The sequence below is a fragment of the Tamandua tetradactyla genome, chromosome 16 (genome assembly GCF_023851605.1).
Source record: "Tamandua tetradactyla isolate mTamTet1 chromosome 16, mTamTet1.pri, whole genome shotgun sequence".
Lineage (NCBI taxonomy): Eukaryota > Metazoa > Chordata > Mammalia > Pilosa > Myrmecophagidae > Tamandua > Tamandua tetradactyla.
Genome location: NC_135342.1, coordinates 21,707,648 through 21,726,795, shown reverse-complemented (window position 1 = coordinate 21,726,795; position 19,148 = coordinate 21,707,648). Strand labels below are relative to the sequence as shown.

Genomic DNA, 19,148 nt, shown 5'->3' with positions numbered 1-19,148 from the left:
CAGTGAGGACAAACGCTGCCAGTGCTTCCCTTAGATTTTTTTTTCACTCCCCACAACACTGACTCCCCACAACAGCCCCCTCAGGGAAGGACCACTTATTTCCAAGGTGAGGAAACCGCAACCCAGTGTCCAGGGTCACGTGGCTAGGCAACGATGGAGCCAAGATGGTGGGGGTAGGGAGTCCAGGAATTAGATAAGGGGATTTCTCATTCCTTTGAGGTCAGAGAACATGGTCTGTAGGAATTAACCCTTTTAATGCATTGAAGCTTGTTTCGCGGCTCAGCATACGGCCTGTCCTAGTGAACGTTCCATGTGCGCTGGAGAAGAATGTATGTTTTGCTGTGCCGGGGGCGGTGTGCTCTAAGTGTCGGTTCAGCGGAGCGGGCTGAGAGCTGTGCAGGTGCTCTCCCTCCTCGCCGAGCTCTGCCTCCTCCTCCTCGCAACTGTTGTGAAAGGAGTGTTGAAGTCTCCAGCTGTTATTGTGGATTTGTCTGTTTCTCCCTTCAGTCCAATCACTTTTTAATTTATTAAAAAAATTTTTTTTATTATTTTTTATTATGATCATTCCATTCTACATATATAATCAGTAATTCATCATATCATCACAGAGTTGCATATTCATCATCATGATCATTTCTTAGAACATTTGCATCAATTCAGAAAAAGAAATAAAAAGACAACAGAAAAATATTCATGCATACCATACCTCTTACCCCTCCCTTTCATTGATCACTAGCATTTCAATCTAAATTTTTAAAAAAATTTTTATCAATTTTTAATTTTTTAAAAATATGACAAAAAACACAAACATTCTTAACATACGATCATTCTGTTCTACATAAACAGTAATTCACAATATCATCACATAATTGCATATTCATCATCCTGATCATTTCTTAGCACATTTGCATCAAATCAGAAAAAGAAATAAAAAGACAGCAGAAAAAAATTCATACATACCATATCCCTTTCCCTTCCCTTTCATTGATCACTAGCATTTCAATCTAAGTTTAACATTTGTTCCCCCTATTATTTATTTTTATTCCATATGTTTTACTCTACTGTGGATAAGGTAGATAAAAGCAGCATCAGACACAAGGTTTTCACAATCACACAATCATCTTCAAGAAACATGGCTATTGGAACACAGCTCCACATTTTCAGGCAGTTCCCTCCAGCCTCTCCACTACATCTTGACTAACAAGGTGATATCTATTTAATGCGTAAGAATAACCTCCAGGATAACCTCTCGACTCTGTTTGGAATCTCTCAGCCATTGACACTTTATTTTGTCTCATTTCACTCTTCCCCCTTTTGATCGAGAAGGTTTTCTCAATCCCTTGATCCTGAGTCTCAGCTCATTCTAGGATTTCTGTCCTACGTTGCCAGGAAGGTCCAAACCCCTGGGAGTCATGCCCCATGTAGACAGGGGGAGGGCAGTGAGTTTGCTTGTTGTGTTGACTGGAGAGAGAGGCCACATCTGAGCAACAAAAGAGGTTCTCTTGGGGGTGACTCTTAGGCCTAATTTTAAGTAGGCTTGACCTATCCTTTGTGGGGTTTAAGATTCATATGAACAAACCCCAAGACTGTGGGCTCAGCCTGTTGCTTTGGTTGTCCCCACTGCTTGTGAGAATATCAAGAATTCAACTTGGGAAAGTTGAATTTTCCCCCTTTCTCACCATTCCTCCAAGGGGACTTTGCAAATACTTTTTTATTCACTGCTCAAATCACTCTGGGATTTATCAGGGCATCACTCTGGACAAACCAACAAAATCTCATGCCCTACTCAAGCTTCCATGTACTTATCAGTCCAATCACTTTTTCCTTCATGGATTTTGAAACTCATGTATTTTGTATGATTGTTTGGGACTGTTTAATGAATTGACCGTTTTATCATTAAGTAAAGTTAATGATACCTCTTTAGTCCTGGTAACATTCCTTGCTCTGAAATTAATTTTGATGACAACCCAGGCACTCCATCTTTCCCATACTTATGGTTTGCATGGTATATGTCTTACCCGTCTTTTTACTTTCCACACACCTATAGCATTCTATATAAAGCGGGTTTTATTATAAACTTACTTTGAGTTGGGTTGGCAAACTCTTTCTGTGTTGGGCCAAATAGTAAATATTTTAGGCTTTGCCGACCATCATCTCTTTTGCAGGACCACTCCCCTCTGCCGTGGCAGCAACTAGAGAATAAACACACAAATGAATGGATGTGACTATGTTCCAATAAAACTTTATGTACACTGAAATTTGAATTTCATTTAATTGTCATATGTCACAAAATATTATTATTCTTTCGATTTCTTTTCAACTATTTAAAAATGTAAAAGCTGTTCTTAGCTTGTGGGCTGTACACAAGCAGGCTGCAGGTCGTATTTGGCCTGTGGCCCCTGGTTTGCCAACCCTTGGTTTAGACTGTTTATCTTTAATGGAATTATCAACGTGGTTGGGTTTAAATCCGCCATCTTGCTATTTGTTTTCTGCGTGTCCCATCTGTTCTCTTTCTTAAAAAAATTTATTGTGGTGAAATATATACAATGTAAAAATCGTTTTAACCATTTTTAAAGATACAGTGCTGTAACATTAAATATGTTGACAATGTTGCAAAATCCTCACCTCTATCTATTTCCAGAATATTGTCCTCATCTCAAACAGAAATTTCTACCTATTAAGCAATAACTCCCTATTTCCCCCCTCCCCACTCCTGGCAACAGCTATTCAGCTTTCTGCCTCTATGAATTTCCTTATTCTAAGAATTTCATGTAAGAGAAATCATACAATGTTTGTCCTTTTGTGTCGGGCTTATTTCCATCTGTTCTTTATTCCCTTATTCTTCGTTTCCTACCTTCTTAGGGTTTATTGAGATTTTTAAGATTCTATTTTATCTCCACTTATTTTTCTTAATGGTTGCTCTAAGTTCTACAATATGTATCTTTAAGTTATTAAAACCTACTTTCAAGTAATATACCATTTCCCATAAAATGTATCCTTACCACACCATACCTCCATCTCTGTCTCCTAGTTTTCCAGTTACTGTTGTTGTATATTTTACTTCTACACATCTTAACAAACCTTACAATACGCTGTTTTTTGTGTGTGTGAAATTGTGTGTGTGTGTATGTGCAAGTGTTTTGCTTTAAGTAGTTGATATCTTTTAAAGATATTTTTTAAATGAGAAATAATGTTTTATATTTACCCAAACATTTTTCATTCCTTCATGTCCATCAGAGGTTCTATGTAGTCATATTTTCCTTTTGACAGAAGAACTTCCTGTAACATTTCTTGAAGTGTAGGTCTTCTGACAATAATTTTCCCAGCTTTTGTTTGTCTGATAAACTTCTTATTTTGCTTTCTTCATCAAAGGATATTTTTGCTGGATATAGAAAATGCTATGTGGAGAGTTTTGTCGTTTCCTCCCTCCACATCCCCTACCATTTTGTTGTAATGTCCTCTGGTTTGCATGCTGTTCCTAGCTGTTCCTTTCATCTTTGATTTTTTTGGGGGAGGGGTGTAATGTGGATTCCCCCACTCATGCAGCTATCTGGAGCTCCCTCTTCTGAGCTCCCTCCTTTTGGTAATCTGTCCCATAAATTCCAGTCATCTTGTCCTCCCTGAGCTCTGATCACTGTGTCTGCAACTCAGCAAGATGGCTATATTATTTGCAGTCCTTAAATTAAATCCGGTCTGAAAGCCTGGACAATGGCTTCATTTGTTTCCATTCTCTGGGGGATCACAGTGCAGTGGTGCCTGTTGTTCTTTAAGTAGCTGTTTCCTACCTTGTGTCCAATTTTCTGGTTTGTTTATGGTGGGAGGGTCTTTCCAGCTCATCTTACTCTCGGGACTGGCGGCGGAAGTCTCGAAGTAGGATTTAAACCCAGGGACTCTGGCTCCAATTTCCAGGTCCATTGGCCATTCAGCTGGTTGGCAGGCCTGGAGCCTTCTGGATGTTGGCATCACTGATGGGGAGCCCTGCCAACAGGGCGCTGGGCCACAGGCAGGGTGGCGGGGGTGGCTCCAGCCTGCAGCTCACCCCTCTGACCCCTCAGGTGGGCTTTCACCCTGATCATCATCTCCTCCTACACGGCCAACCTGGCCGCCTTCCTCACCGTGCAGCGCATGGAGGTGCCCGTGGAGTCGGCCGACGACCTGGCAGATCAGACCAACATTGAGTACGGCACCATCCACGCTGGCTCCACCATGACCTTCTTCCAGGTGGGCTGCCCAGACCTCGCGGGCTTGGCGCTGGGTGGGGCCTCCTGGGACAGAGGGATGGCTGGTCAGTGGTGGCTGGGAGGCTGGAAGCAGAGGCCCGCTGTCACACTGGGGGGCGCTTGCTGTCTGGCTAGGAAATGGATCCTTTGCCCAGGGGCGGGAATCGGGTAGATGTGTTATCGGAGGTCAAGACACCGCTGCATAGGCCAGACGGGGGTCAGGAGGCGGCCGGGAGGGTCAGACCTGGGTAAATGGGCCAGCAGTGGGGAGGATCCTTCACGGTGGAGAGAGCTTGTCCCTGTGTGGGAAGGAAAGGAAAGGAAAGCAGGGCTGGTGAGGAGGTTCAGGTCAGACTGTGGAGACGTCAGACGCGAGGAGGGGCACTTGGAACTGAGTCCGTAAGTGGGGAGGAGGGCGCAGTTTCCGAGCAGAGGGGTGACCCGCTTAGAGCTACAAGTTCCCTCTGCAGACTGGTGTTGTGGAAAAGGCTGGAGCTGGGCTGCTAATGAAGCGTTAAAAGAGAGGAAGAGGGGAGGGGAGCTGCCCGGCCCCCTGGTGAGGATGGGAGACTAGAGCAGTGAGTTTGGAAAGGAGCTGAGCCAGAGCAGCGGTGAGGGGCCTGTGGGGCATTTAGGGGGAGTAGTGCCTCGGCCTCAGGCCAAGGGTGGAGAGGCAGATGAGAGGGCATGGAGGGTGGTCTTCCCAGCCCGGCCTCCCCACACCTCCACCCCTCAGGGCTCCAAAGTCCTGCAGCTGGAGCTGGAATGGAGGTGGTGATCCTCCAGAAGGTCTCTTCAGAGCCCACAGGAAGTGAGCTGCCCTATTTGTACGGCTGCAGGTCTTTCAGAATCAGGCTGAGCCCAGAGGCATAGCCTTTGGGGCTGGGCATCTTCAACACGGCCCCCAGCTGACTCTCATCCATGCCCTGGGAGCTTGCGAAGTCGGGTGGAGCTGGACACAGGGAAACAGGAAAGGAAGGTTGAAAAATAGACCACGGACCCTTCTTCCGCAAGCCGTAGGGCCTCGGGGTCCTCACGGGGCTCGCAGGCCTGGGCACACCTCAGACCTGCCCCACAAGAGCCATCAGTCTGACTCACTCGATTTTTCCTCTCTTTGGCTTTTTCTGTCTTCCTGTTGTATCTTCTTTCTCGGGTTGAGGGAAGCTTCCTGGAAGGAGAGGACGGGGCTCAGGGAGGATGGGGGTGGAAAGACCCTCACCGTCTCCCCCCTGTGCTCCCTCCACCCAGAATTCGCGGTACCAGACGTACCAGCGCATGTGGAACTACATGCAGTCCAAGCAGCCCAGTGTGTTCGTTAAGAGCACAGAGGAGGGCATCGCCCGCGTCCTCAACTCCCGCTACGCCTTCCTGCTCGAGTCCACCATGAACGAGTACCACCGGCGCCTCAACTGCAACCTCACCCAGATCGGGGGTCTCCTCGACACCAAGGGCTACGGCATCGGCATGCCACTGGGTATGGCAGCAGGCGGTGGGGTGGGGCAGGGGGTCCTGTGCATCAGCACCCAGGATATGGATGAGAGTCAGCTGGGGGCTGAGCCAGGCCCTCTCCGAGGCAGACTGCATCTGTTGCATGCCCAGCCTCCTGGCTGTGTGGCCTTGGGCAGATGACTTCACTACCCTGAACCTGCGTGCCCTCCACCTGCCCAAATGCCCCTATCCAGGAGCATCAGTTCCAGCCTCGCAGGGTTGCTGGGAGAACCCAGGGAGCCTCTGCAAGTAAACTCAGTGCCCATGGGCCATGACACTTGTCATCTCCCCTCACTGACTGAGGGCCTCTGAGAGGGAGGACCTGGTTTTATTTGCTTCATATTCCCTGCACCAAACCCACGTCCCCCCTCAGAGCAGGTGCTCAGAAAATACTTGTTGGATGGGTGGATGGATGGATGGACAGATGGATGGGTCAGTGGACGGATCTGCTAGGGAGACTTGGATGTGCCTTTTTAAACTTCAGGTCATGCTCTCTGGAATCAGTGCCAGAAACCCACCACCAAATTTTGTCAGAGCCATTCCCCTCCCTGTCACAGAGTGGGTGCTGTGCGAGGGGAGCAGGGTAACCTGGAGCTGTGGCAGGGAGGAGGTGTACGGAGAGACTCAGGCAAGGTATTGCCTTCCCCACCCAGAATATGGAGGTGGTAATGCCTGCCCCTCAGGATCCCTGTGAGATGTGAATGCATTTCTGCAACTCAAGGGTCTGGTACCTGGTGGGTGCCTGGTAAATACCAGTCACCCCACTCACCCAGTGCCCTAGTTCCTGGCATGTGGTAGATGCCCAAGGAGTATCTGTGAATGAAGACTTGAGAACAGAAAGGATATGTGGGAGCTGCTTAGCACCCAAGGATGGTTTAAGGGAAGGTGGGAGGGAGGAGGTCTGGGGTTGTGGCTGTGCTGAGCACAGCAATTCATTCACACAGCAGATATGCCTGCCACCCTACTGTGTGCCAGGTCCCTTGCTAGATGTTGGGGATACTGCAGCAGAGATGCTGCCAGAGTCCACCCTCCTGCTTCCAAGTAGGGGTGACAGACAGCAAACAGACAATAACCACATGAACATGATGGCGGACGGGGGTGACTGCTCTGGTGTAAACTAAGGGGAAGAGACTGACTGGGAGTGGGGGTGGTTGTTGGTCCTTTTAAAAAAAGCAGCCAAGAGAAGATGTCCTAAGAGGCCATGTGAGCAGCGGCCTGAAGAAAGGGAGGGAAGGAGCATTCCAGGCAGAGGGCACACCCCTTAAAGTGAGATTGTGCCAGGTGTTTTGGGGGAACAGCCTGGGGGCTGGTGTGGCTGGAGCTGAGAGAGGTGAGGGGAGGTTGGCAGAGAGGCGGCCGGCCCTCAGCGCAGGATGCTACAGGCCAAGGGAAGACTCTTGTTCCAGCGGCGACAGGAAGCTGCTAGAGGGTTTTCAGCACAGGAGAGGCATGACCTAGGACTGTGTGTCTAAAGCTGTCCCTCTGGCTGCTGTGTTGGGCTGAGCCTGGGAGGTGGGGGACAGCAGGCAGCAGGGAGGTGGTGAGGTGGGATGGGGGCTGAGCCCAGGGAGGTTGCCGGCGTAGTAGAGAGTGGTGGGCAGACTTGAAGTTGGACAGGCGAGACGCCGGGGAAGTGGCCGAGGCAGGAGGGCAGGCCCCGGTGAGGGAGAACTTTGGGGTTCGGGATGGGCAGGGACGTACCGGCCCGGAGTCCAGCCCCTCGTTTGCCCGGCCCAGGCTCCCCGTTCCGGGATGAGATCACCCTGGCCATCCTGCAGCTCCAGGAGAACAACCGGCTGGAGATCCTGAAGCGCAAGTGGTGGGAGGGGGGCCGGTGCCCCAAGGAGGAGGACCACCGAGCTAAAGGTCAGCCACCCTCGCCGTGTGCCCGTGGGCAGCACCCCTCGCGACACCCCCCCAGGCGGTCCCGCCTACGTGGCCCTCCCTCCCTGCAGGTCTGGGCATGGGGAACATCGGTGGCATTTTCGTCGTGCTCATCTGTGGCCTCATCATCGCCGTCTTCGTGGCCGTCATGGAATTCATATGGTCCACGCGGAGGTCGGCGGAGTCCGAAGAGGTGAGCAGGTTGGCGAGGGGGGTGGAGAGCCAGTGTGATGATGGCAGTACAGGGAGCCCTAAGTGGTGACTGACGGGACCCGGAGGAGGCGGGGGGAGGAGGAATCCTGTGATCAGGGGGCCCTGGGGTGGCGGGAGAGGCAGGCTGGAGGAACAGGGACCCATACACGGGTGTGGAAGACAGAGGAAGGAAAGGGCACAGGAAAGGATGAGGATGCAAGGGAAAGGAGGTGAGAAGGAGCACAGAAAGAAGGAACATGGTAAAGCAAGAAGTAAGAGGAGAAACCGAGAGGCGGAGAGAATGCAGCCGGATGCGCCAGGAAGAAAACATGAGCTTGCTGGCTGGTCTCACATTGTATTCAGGGTTGCTGACTTCAGGTGGGCCCTCAGTGCCACCCAGCCGGGCTCGGCACTTCCTTACCCCTTCGTGCTTCCACCTTCTCCCTCTCCACCAGCCTCCACCCCTCTCCCCTCCTCCTTCCCAGCTGAGGACCTTGCTTCCCCCACCCCCTCAGAACAGTAAAGGGATCAGAAGAGAGCATGGCACAGAGTCCCCCACCCCACCCCCAGCTACCCACCTGCCTGCCTTCTCCACTTACCCTGCTCCATCCTCCAAGGGAAGCAGCCAAGCTCCCCCACCTTTTGCCCTCCAGGGACATCAGCCCTTCTCTCCTTTCCTCCTGCTTCCTCAGTTGTCCTCTTTATTGGATTAGTCCCATCAGCATACAAATGTACTGACATTTCTCCCATCCTGAACCGGTTCCTGACCCTACTTCCCCTTCCAGCTGCCACTCCGTGCCTCCCCTTCCCTGTCCAGCCAAACTCCTCCAAGGAGCTGTGTCTCTCTGCTCCTTCCAGTTCTTCTCCTCCCACTCACTTTTGGACCCACTTCTGTTCCCCTCACCATGCTGAAGGCACTTTGTCATCAGTGAAACTGTGCTGTGAAATTCCAAGCCCAAGTATCAGACCCCATCATACGGGAGCTCTTAGTAGTCTTTAGCCCAGCTGATCACGCTGCCCTCAAAACCCTTTCTTGCCCTGGGTTCTGGACACTGCTCTCTCCTCAGTTTCCTGTTGCCTCTCTGGCCATTCCTTTTCGGGCTCCTCTTTCTCCCCATTCTCTATTTGCTAGGGGCCTCCAGGCTCAGTCCTTAGAATGCCTTTCTCTGTCATTCCCCCACCCCCACCCCACTGATCCCATCCATTCCAATGGCTAAGGCCATCTGTATGTGGATGACTCCTGTGTTAGTTAGCTATTGCTGTGAAACAAATGATCCCAAAGCTCAGCAGCTTAAAACAGCAAACATATATAATTTCACCATTTCTGTGGGTCAGGAATCCAGGAGCAGCTTAGCTGGGTGGTTCTGGCAACTCAGGGTCTCTGATGAGGTTACAATAAAGTTGTTGGCCGGGGCTGCCATTGTCTGAAGGCTTGACTGGGGATGGCAGGTCTGCTTCCAGGATGGCTCATGCACATAGCAGTTGGCAGGAGGCCTCAGTTCCTCACATGAGGACCTCTCCAGTGGACTAATTGAATGTCCTCACAGTTTGGCAGCTGACTTTCCCCAGAGTGAGTGATCCAAAAGGGAGCAAGGCAGAAGCCAAAACATCTTTTATGAGCTAACTGTATTATACTGATCTCACTAACCAAGCCTGATCCCATGTCAGAGGGTATTTAGACAAGGATGTGAGTCCCAGGAGGCAGGATCATGGGGTGGGATTGTGGAGACAGCTGCCATGGCTCCCGAGTGAGCTCTCGCATGGACCACTGCCCTGCACTCCAGGCGGGTGAGTTCACCTCAGTCCATGACATCTCCACGTGGATGTCTGCCAGGTCTGGATGACACTGAGCTCCCGCCCACTCACAAGGCAGCACCACCCTGTCAGTTGCTCAGGCCAGACTGGCCAGAACTGTCCTAACCCCCCTATCTTTTGCACCCCACATCTGATCTTGGTTCCCCTCCTTCACCACCATCACTTACGTCCAGCCACCACCATCCCTGGGCTCGCTGCTCCGGCCTTGGCCTCCCTACAGTCTATTCTCAACACAGCACCAGAGTGATCCTATTAAAGCATGCAGGCCTTGACTCGAAACCCTCCAGTCGCTCCTATCTGACTCAGAATAAAAGTCAGAACCCTTACAGTGGCCTGTGGGTCTTACCTGACCAGGCAAGCTGCACCCATTGCTCCTCTGGCCTCGTCTCCTCCCTCTCGGTCCCTTGCACATCCCATTCCAGCACACACACCCCCACCTATGGCTGCTCCTCAAACATGCTAAGCCACTCCCACCCAGCACCTCCTCATGGCCTCCCCAGGATGCTGTGCCAGATCTCCATAAGACTTGCCCAGCCCTTCTTGTCAGTCTTTGCTTAAAGGTCTGAATTCAGTGTGGCCTCCCGGAAGTAAATAACTCATTTTTCTCCAGAGCACTCATTACCATCTAGCATACTCTGTGTATGTCCGTGCTGTTATCTGGCCCTGAAGAAGGCAGGGACCTCTAGCCCTCTGATTCTCTGTTGTATCCCAGTGACCAGAATGCCAGGCATGCAGTAGAAGCTCAATTAATATGCCTTGAAGTAACCAGGTCATGAGTGAGAGACAGAAAATGGGAAGCAAGAGGGAAGGACCAGAGTATGTCAGAAGTCAGGGAAGGGGAAAGGCAAGAGGAAGGAGAGAAGCAGCAGAGAAGCCCAGGTGGGAGGTGAAGGGTAGGTTCAGGAACAAAGTCCAGGAAGAACGGAGGCTTGAGAAAGCGCGTGGGGGAGAAAAACTGAGGGAAATGAAGTGGGAAGTAGAAGGGAGGGTAGAAGGCAGAGAGGAGGTGAAGAAAGGAGGTGAGGTGAGAGAAGAGGGTGTGGAAAGAGTAAAGGGGAAGAGTGGAGGAGGAGAGGGGAGAGGAGTGGAAAAGCGGGGTGTCGAGAGGAAATGAGGGAGGCAAGGAAGTTGGAGAAGGTTGCAGGAGCCGGGGAGGCACGGGTTGAGGAGAGCGCCCGGACGGTGACGGCCGCCCCGCGCCGCCCGCAGGTATCGGTGTGCCAAGAGATGCTGCAGGAGCTGCGCCACGCGGTTTCTTGCCGCAAGACGTCGCGTTCCCGCCGGCGCCGGCGCCCGGGTGGCCCGAGCCGGGCCCTGCTGTCGCTGCGCGCCGTCCGCGAGATGCGCCTCAGCAACGGCAAGCTCTACTCGGCCGGCGCGGGCGGGGATCCCGGCGGTGCGCACGGGGGGCCCCAGCGCCTCCTGGACGACCCGGGGCCCCCAGGGGGTCCCCGGCCCGCCGCGCCCACCCCCTGCACCCACGTGCGCGTCTGCCAAGAGTGCCGGCGCATCCAGGCGCTGCGGGCCTCCGGGGCCGGCGCGCCTCCCCGCGGACTGGGCGCCCCCGCCGAGGCCACCAGCCCGCCCCGGCCGCGGCCCTGCCCGGTCGGCCCCCGAGAACTGGCCGAGCACGAGTGACCACGGGCCGGGCGGGGCCGGGCGGGCGCGCGGACTGATCGTAGGGCTGGGACTTGCCCCAGGCCCCGTCGTCCCCGCCTACTTCCACCCCCCAACGCGTGGGGCAGGACTTGTGCCCCAGCGCGCGGGACCCGGCGACTTTGCCTTCGCCTCGCGGTGCAGCGGGAGGCTCGGCTCCGGAGCCTGCCTGCGCCCCCTGGTGGACTCGCGAGAGGGTGCCGCGGACGCCCGCACTGCGCCCCTCCACTGCGGGACGAGGAGCGCAGAAATGAGGACTCCGGTGGCTGGGGACTGCGGAGGCCGGGCTCGGAAGCGGAAGGCAGTCCGCGGACAGGACTCCGTCCCGGGACAGCTCAGGCCCCCCAAGACTTGACACAGCCCTCCCCATTTCTGGAGGGGGGGAGGGCCGCTAGGCAGATGGGCGTCCCCTGGCGCCCTTCTACTCTTCTCTTTCTCTCTTTTTTTTGGGGAGAAACCTCGGAATTTCTATGAGATCCCCCCAGGGAGGGGGTCAGTTCGGACCCCATCTCTCACCTTGCCACACTCCAGTCCCTGTTGGAATAAAAAAAAGAACAAAATCCCCAAACCGGGGATACCCGGATCTCATTTCCTGGAGGCGGGGGTGGGCGTGGGGGTGGGGGTGGGCTGTCTGCTGAGGATACGCAACCTCTCCGCCCTCAGCCCTGCCCAGAACCAGCAGGTCAGCCGAGGTCCCCGGGGCTGGCCCCTTTCCTCTGACCTTGTCTGAGGACAGGAGGGAGGCCGCCACAGAGACCCCGAGAGAGATGCGGGGATCTGGAGAGGCGGAGGCACAGAGAGACTGAGACCAGATGGGGGTGGGGGGAGGTGAAGGCAAGTGTGCTGTTAGATGTGGCCAGGCCTGGAGTGGCACGTATGGTGGCGGATGTGTGCCTGGGCCAGGGTGATTTGGTGACTTTGTGATCACGTGCCTCTGTGTGTGTGTGTGTGTGTGTGTGTGTGTGTGTGCATCCGTGAGGCCATCTTCATGTGTCTGACTTTGACCCTTTATTTCTGCTAAAAATGTACCTTCCCCACCCTCCTCAACACCCCCACCCCCAGAGAGAAGGTGAGGAATCCCAGTAGAATGGGGAGAGGATGCTTAAGGGCTGGTGGAGCCGGGTGGGAGGGGGGAAGGGTGGGTCTGCCTCTGTCCCCGCCCTTCCTCGCCTGGCTGGAGGTTTCTGTGGAAACTGCAGCGAGAAAGGACGAGTGAAGGTCACACAGCAAGATCCAAAGCTAGGCTGAGTAGAAGGGGGAGAGATGGAGAACTGGGGAGAGAGGAAGAGATGAGGGCAGAGGAGGAGAGAGGCAATGGAGGCAGAGAGGGATGGGAATAGTGTTCGGGGCAAAAGGGGAGAGATGGAGAGATACCGTGATGAAGTCAGAGAGGGATAAGATAGGAAGGGAGGAGAGAGATGGGCAGAGGGGAAGCAACAGAGATGGAGCAGAGAGGGTGACACACGGGGCAGTTGGGGCTGGAGTATGACAGAAGCAGAAATCAGATGGAACAGAGAGAGGAGAGATACGAGGAGCCATAGAAAACCAGATGGGGACTGGAAGGGGCCCTAGAGGCAATGAAAGCCAGAAGGAGGGGGATGAGGGAGAGGGACCCGGCAGGCGGCCCAAGCCAGGGAGCTGTCCGTTCAGCACCAGCCTCCTTTCCGCAGTCCTCCGGCGGGGGCCCACCGGGAGAGGCCCCTTCTGGCACAGGGCCCAGCACCCACCGGCCTCCTATTCTGAGCCGATTCAAACAGCACCCCGAGGCTCTACCAGGCCCCTCTAGGGCGAACTTGCTCTTGCGTCTCAGTGTCTCTGCTGTCTGCCTGCTAACAGACTCCAGTCACACCTCTGTCGTTAGGCGGGACTGTGGCTGACGAGGCGACTAGAACAGGGTTGCAGACAGATCAGGTCTCTGCCCTTCTCTTCCCCCATATCACTGTCTGCTGTCTTCCGGGGTCTCTGCACTTCTGAGTCCTACCCTCCTGTCCCCAGTGTCTGTTCTGAGCCTCTCCCGCCTCTTCATCTCTGAGTCTCCCCTAGTTGTCACACCTCTCTCTGCCTAGCTCTCTGTCCCTGTGTCCCTGTCACCTTCATGGAATACTTCTGTCGCTCGGCCTCTGTCTGTCTTCACCTCTCTGCCTCCTCTGGTCCCTTTTCTCCTTCTCATTCTCTGTGTATTTGTCTCTAATTCCGAACTGTATCCGTTTCTCCTCTCATGTCCCTCTTTCCATGTCTGATTCAAGCTCCCCTGTCCCCATCCATCCTTATGACCTTCCTCCGTCTTCCCTCCCCCACCCCCGACTTCCGCAGAGCCTTGCGCTGGAAGCGATGCAGTCTCGCCTGGCTTGTGTCTGAGGAGGGAGTGCATGGGGGGGGGACGCAGGCCTGTGTCGGGAGTGGGTTGGGGAGGAGGGCAAGGACTCCCCTAGCCCAGCAGAAGAGCAAGAGGAAAGAGAAAGTCTAGAATCTCTGGGGGTCCAGAACACCCCAACCCCACCCCTACCCATCCCCCCTGCCCCAGGCTTCTCCATCTCCCCAGTCCCCTGCCCCATAACCCACGCCCAGCCAAGGCGGTGGGAGGGGAAAGGGACCATCTGTTGACAGGACCTCCATCCCCCGGAAAGGGACGGAGTTGGGGAGGGGGCCTGGAGGTGATGCACCTGGGTTAGATGTGGCTCCTCCTCTTCCCCAGTCTCCATGGCAACAGGCCGGGTCTGCTGGCCCAGCCTCCTTTGCTGCAGAGTCTGTCCTCCCTGTTGCCATGGCAACAGGGACAGCAGGAGGGATGGAGACGAGTCAGAGAACAGGCCTGGGATGAAACTCTGAGCACTGAGGGAAGCCAGGGAACCCAAGATTCCCTGCTGCTTTCTGCTCTCTGTCCCTGTCCAACTCTGCATAGCTCTGAAAATTTCCCTCTATGTGTCTCTTACTCTGGCCGTCAGCATTTCACACATTTCCCCAACCAGATCCTTATCCTTCACCCGTTTCCCCCCCTCCACCCGCCATTCACAAAGCACACCCCCTGTCCCTTGCCTTGGTGGGGCATGAGGGGCACATCTCATTCCTGTTGGTGGGGAGGACACCCATTCTGAGAAAGCTATGGGCAGGCACGCTGCTCTCTGTGCCCTTTGTACCAACCCAAGGAAAGTCTGGGCTGTTCCTCGTGGGACAAGGTGGTTTCAGGGCAGGGGTGGGAGTCCCTGACTCCTCAGGCTCTGGTGGATGACTTAAAGGGGTGTCATGTGTCAGTGGCCAGCCTGGGGTGTGGGTATCTTCCGGGACGCTCCGGGTGTGCAGACACACATGGGAAAGGTGTGTATGTGGCATGTGGGTGAGGCATCGGGATGTGTATGGAAATGCAACACGGTGTAGGCGAGAGGGTTGTGATACACGGTGTGTGGGAAGTGTGTGGGATGGTGTGGTGTGGTTTGTGTCTGAATGATGGTGATGGTTCATGTGTGAGTCTGTGTGCAACTTTTCGTCTGCCCTTCACTATGCCTAATCATTTGGGAAGTTTGTCCCGGGGGCCCTGGCTGGTGCTCAGATGTGCTGGAGAGGGGCATTGCGATGATGTCTGTGATGCCGTGGGCGCACACGGCGGGGTGTCAACAGGTTTATGTGGTGTATCTGGGGGCAGGTGAGGCCTGTGCCCATTCAGGGTGTGTGTGATTGATGGGTGGCATGGGGTGGCTTTGTATGTAAGGTGCGACAAGGCCAGGTGTGATGTGTCAACCTGACATGGGAGGCGTGTTATCCATGTGGCACTTTATGGTTGTGATTGTGAGTGTGTGGTGTGTGATGGGATGTGCAAAGTGTGTGTTCTTTGTGTTTCATGAATATGTGTTTGAGTCTCTGGGGTGTATGATGGGTTGTGTGTATGTGTGTGCAAGAGTGAGGGAGTGTGATGGAGAAATTGCACTGGTGTGTGTGTGTGTGTGTGTGTGTGTACTGTGAACTGCCCGGCTGGTCATGCTAACTGATGTTCTGCATTTTCTGGGCTTCCCAGTGCAGTTCCCCAGCTGTGGTGTGTGTCCTGTGTACCCCATAGTGGGAGAGGGGGACGAGGGATGATCTTGGATTCTACCCCCTTGCAGCACCCCTCCTCATTTTAGGGGCCTACTTTGCTCTCTTGAGACCCCCTCCACTCCCCAGCGGCGCCCCCTCCCACACTGTAGGGCTCTCCCCTGCCCTCCTCCAGCAGCACCCTTTGCCCAGACAGCACCCCCCCCCACTGTCTCCAGGGCCCCCCTCCTGCTTCACTGCGGGGAGAGGGTCTCTGGGTGCTGCCTTAGTGCGATGGTTTACCGGGCTTCCCCTGCACCCTTGTCCCCCCTTTTAGCTCCCCTTTCTCCCTAGAGCACACCCCAGATTGTAGGGGATCTCAGGGACTCTCCCTTCCTCAGTGCCCCCTCCTCGGAGGCGTCGCCCCACACTGCGGGGCCTTCGGGTCCCCCATTGCGGGGTCTCTGGGATTCCCCCCGTCCCCCGCGGCTCTCCCCCTCCTCGGCTCGCGCGGCCGCTTTGCAGAGACAGGGGGTGGGGGGAGGACAGCTGCAGTGCCAGGGGCGGGGCCGGGGGCCGTCCGTCAGTGTGGCGGCGCCCCTGATTGGTCCGCACAGGCCCCCCCGCGGGCGCCAGCATATGAGGAGGCGGAGGCGGCGGCCGCCGCAGCCTCTGTGCGAAGGGACCGACGGACGGACGGACGGACGCCCTCCCGGACCTCGGCGCGGGCGCCGCAGCAGCCCCCAGCCCGAGCCCGCGCCTGAGCCCGCCCTGAGGCCCCTGCCCCGGTCCCCCGCGCGCCCGCCCGCCAGTCTCCCCGCGGAGCCGCCAAGATGGGGGTAGGTGCTTGGGCCGGCCGGGCGATGCTCGTGGGTGACATTGGGGGTCCGCTGACATTGGGGTTCTGCGCGGGGGTGGGGTCTTTCGGAGACGCTGGGAGCCTGCTGACCCGGGCCGCGGGCTGGCTGTGGCTGTGCGCGGGGCCGCCGGGGCCGCGGGGTCTGTGGCGCACGTTGGCGCGGCATGCGGGGCTCGGCCCGCAGCACCTCCGCCTGACCTTGTGCGGATGCGTGCTCGGGCGTGTGTGCATGCGTGTGCATGTGTGCGTGTGCGCTCCTGGCCCTGCCAGGCCCTGCCCCCTCCGTCTGCCTGCGATTGTGTGGCGGGGGATGTGCGTTTGCGGTGTCTGAGGGTGTTAAAGCTACCCTGCCTCTCTGGCTGGGATGGGGACAGGTCCAGGCTGTGGGATGGACACCCGGGTGACCTCTCTTTCTCCTTCGAGGCCTGGGGGAGGGGGGGAGACTCTGCAGTGCTACGGGCCTGGCGCGACCATGTGTGTCCAGCCCTGATGTGGGCAGCAAACACGGGGGGGGGGGGGGTGCTGGAGGGAGGAGGGAGAGCAGGAGAGCAGGGCAGGCAGACTGCGTGCTGAGGGCATGCATGTGCAAAGGGCGTGTGTGTGGGGAGGGGGGGAGTGCATGCCTGGCTATGCCCTTGCCTCCGTGTTGGTGTGTCCTTGTCTGTCTGTGGGTCTCTCCAGCAGATGCCGCCTCCTTCCCTGGCTGACCACCTGACCCCCACCGCAGCCCTGGATTCCTCCCTGTGTGTCTGGGGTGGGACTGTGGGGAGGGGGAGAGGGAAAAGAAAGCAAGTGGGCGGGGGTGGGGGGTGGGCTGCAGAGGGAGGGGCTGACAGAGAGGGAATATGGAGGATGAGGAGAAAGATGGCGGATGAAGGCTGGTGGGCTAGAGATGGAGGTGGGGGTGGGGCTGCGGCTCTGTACATGGGGGATGGGGAGAAGAACTGGGTGGGGGAAGGATTGGGGGAGAGATGGGGGGATGGGAGTCTGCAATGGCTTCCAGGTAAGTGGAGTGGAGGAAGGGGAAGCTGTGGGCTTATTTGGGGAGAGGACTGAGTCTGAACACTTTAGAGAAGGAAGGGAAGGGACGCTCAGGAAAAAAAGTGGGGCGAGGGGAGAAGCAAAAATGTGTTAAATATGGGAGGCAGAGAGAGAGAGGCACACCCATGGGAAAAATAGAAATTGGCACACACAGAAAGAGACAGACAGAGAGACTCTGAAAGAGATGTAGACATACAGACAGAGACAGGCAGAGATAAAGAGATGAGTGAGACAGACCTAGAGAGACAAAGAGAGAAACTGAGGCACAGGACAGGAATTTCCTGTCTCCAGATACCTGCAGTCAGCCCAAATGATGGGGAGTGGAAGCAGAGGGAAAGAGGGCGGTCAGGGAGAGATGCTCAGGGCGGGCATACCAGACACCCTGAGAGGGGGAGGAAGGGGCCGGCCCAGGTGCAGAGGCTGTGTGAGCTGGCGCGGAGCCCGAGGAAGAGGCGGACAGCGCCGAAAATGGCGAAGAGCCACAGAGGCGGGCGACAGTGGGACAGGCATGGCCCCCCCTCGAGGTGCCCCTGTCCCACAGCGCACCCATCCGGGCCTCCTACCTTTGCTGGGGAAGCCTCTACTCCTCACTTTGCCAGATGGAAGCCTGCCCCCAAGGGGATTTAGTCATGGCAAGGGCAAGCCGGAACCAAGGCTCGCCTGCCGGTGATGGGATGCCCAGTCCCTCCTCCCTCAGACCCAGGAGTCCAGGTCCCCAGCCTCTTCTCCCTCCCGCCCAGGGTTCCCAGCACCTGGAACCAAGTCCCTCCTCCCTCAGAACTCAGGAGTCCAGGCCTACAGCTCCTAACCCTCCTGAGGACCCAAGCATCAGCTCCCCAACCTTTCTAAGGTTGCAGGGGTGGGCAGCTGGTTTTCTCCCCCTCTCCTGCCAAGCCTCTCTTTCCCCTCTTCTGCCTACCACTCTACCCTGACCCCATGATGTCAAGCTCCACCATGTGCCTGCTGGTCTGCAGAGGCTGAGACCCCCTCTGAGGGGGAGGAGGGGTGGCGTTGTCCCCCGGCTCTGCATCCCTGACTGATACGCAGTGCTGCTGCAGGGCTGGCCCGGGGCCAAGCCTCCTGCCCACCCCCTGCCCTCCTCTGCACGCACGGCCACCTGGCCCGGGCTGCAGCCCCTCCCGGTGCCCACCCTGGGTTCAGCCCTGGGTCTGGGGGCAGGCAGCAGGCAGCTCAGTCCCTCTGCAAGGTCACGAGGGGATTAGCGCTGAGCTGCGCTGAGCCTCGGGTCCCAGCATGGCCCAGGGCCTCAGGATCTGTCCGTGCCCGGCCTCGCCCAGCCCTCCTGCCAGCCCTGGCCCCTGCCCTCCCCGTCTGCCAGACTCCGAATTGGGAACTGCAGTCGCCCCTTCACACCATGTCCAGTTCAAGCCAGTCCAGGGCGCTTTAATCTCCTGCCGTTCTCCATCCCAAATCCGGCCCAGCTCTACTCTGTCCCCCAGGGACCTGACCATGCCCACCACGGTGCAAACCCATCCCTGGCTCGCACCCGTCCCCGGGACAGGGCCTAGGTCCGCAGCCTGTGAGCCAAGGCCTCAGGACTGGTCGTGTGTCCCAGCTGGCTCCTGCCCTGGGACCTGCAGGCAACCTGCAGGCCTCTGCCCCAGCTGTGACCAGCACCAGGAGCACCCTTCCGTCTCCCTTTGGGACAGGCCTGGGGCCTGCAAAGATTCGCTAGGTCCTTGGAGAGACAGAGACCCAGACACCCATGAGGCCAGAAAGAGGTCCAGGAGAAGAGGACCAGGCTGAGATGACAGAGCCCAAGAGAGGGACAGATAGGGAGACCCTGGAAGGACAGGGACTAGAAGCAGGGATGCCAAGGTGGGCCCAGAGAGATAGAGACAGATGGATGCATTGACATAACTCTAAAGATAGAGGCATACTGACAGAGAGAAACAGAGATAAAGATGGAGAAAGACTATGGGACCGAAAATACCGACCCTTGGAGGCAGCTTGAGATCCCAACAGAC

At 56.1% G+C, this 19,148-nt stretch overlaps 1 protein-coding gene across 6 annotated transcripts in view; it reads left to right on the top strand.

The window, feature by feature from the left end:
• GRIK5 (glutamate ionotropic receptor kainate type subunit 5) overlaps positions 1-11,814 on the top strand; it is a 57,287-nt gene extending 45,473 nt beyond the window's left edge. For all 6 annotated transcript variants that reach the window (XM_077131657.1, XM_077131656.1, XM_077131655.1 and 3 more), the window contains 5 exons: positions 4,056-4,221; positions 5,469-5,694; positions 7,446-7,574; positions 7,664-7,785; positions 10,809-11,814. In XM_077131657.1, coding sequence (XP_076987772.1) covers positions 4,056-4,221; positions 5,469-5,694; positions 7,446-7,574; positions 7,664-7,785; positions 10,809-11,237 — 1,072 coding nt within the window. In that variant the 3' untranslated portion in view covers positions 11,238-11,814. The remainder of the gene's footprint in view (positions 1-4,055; positions 4,222-5,468; positions 5,695-7,445; positions 7,575-7,663; positions 7,786-10,808) is intronic.
• Positions 11,815-19,148: the final 7,334 nt, after the last annotated feature.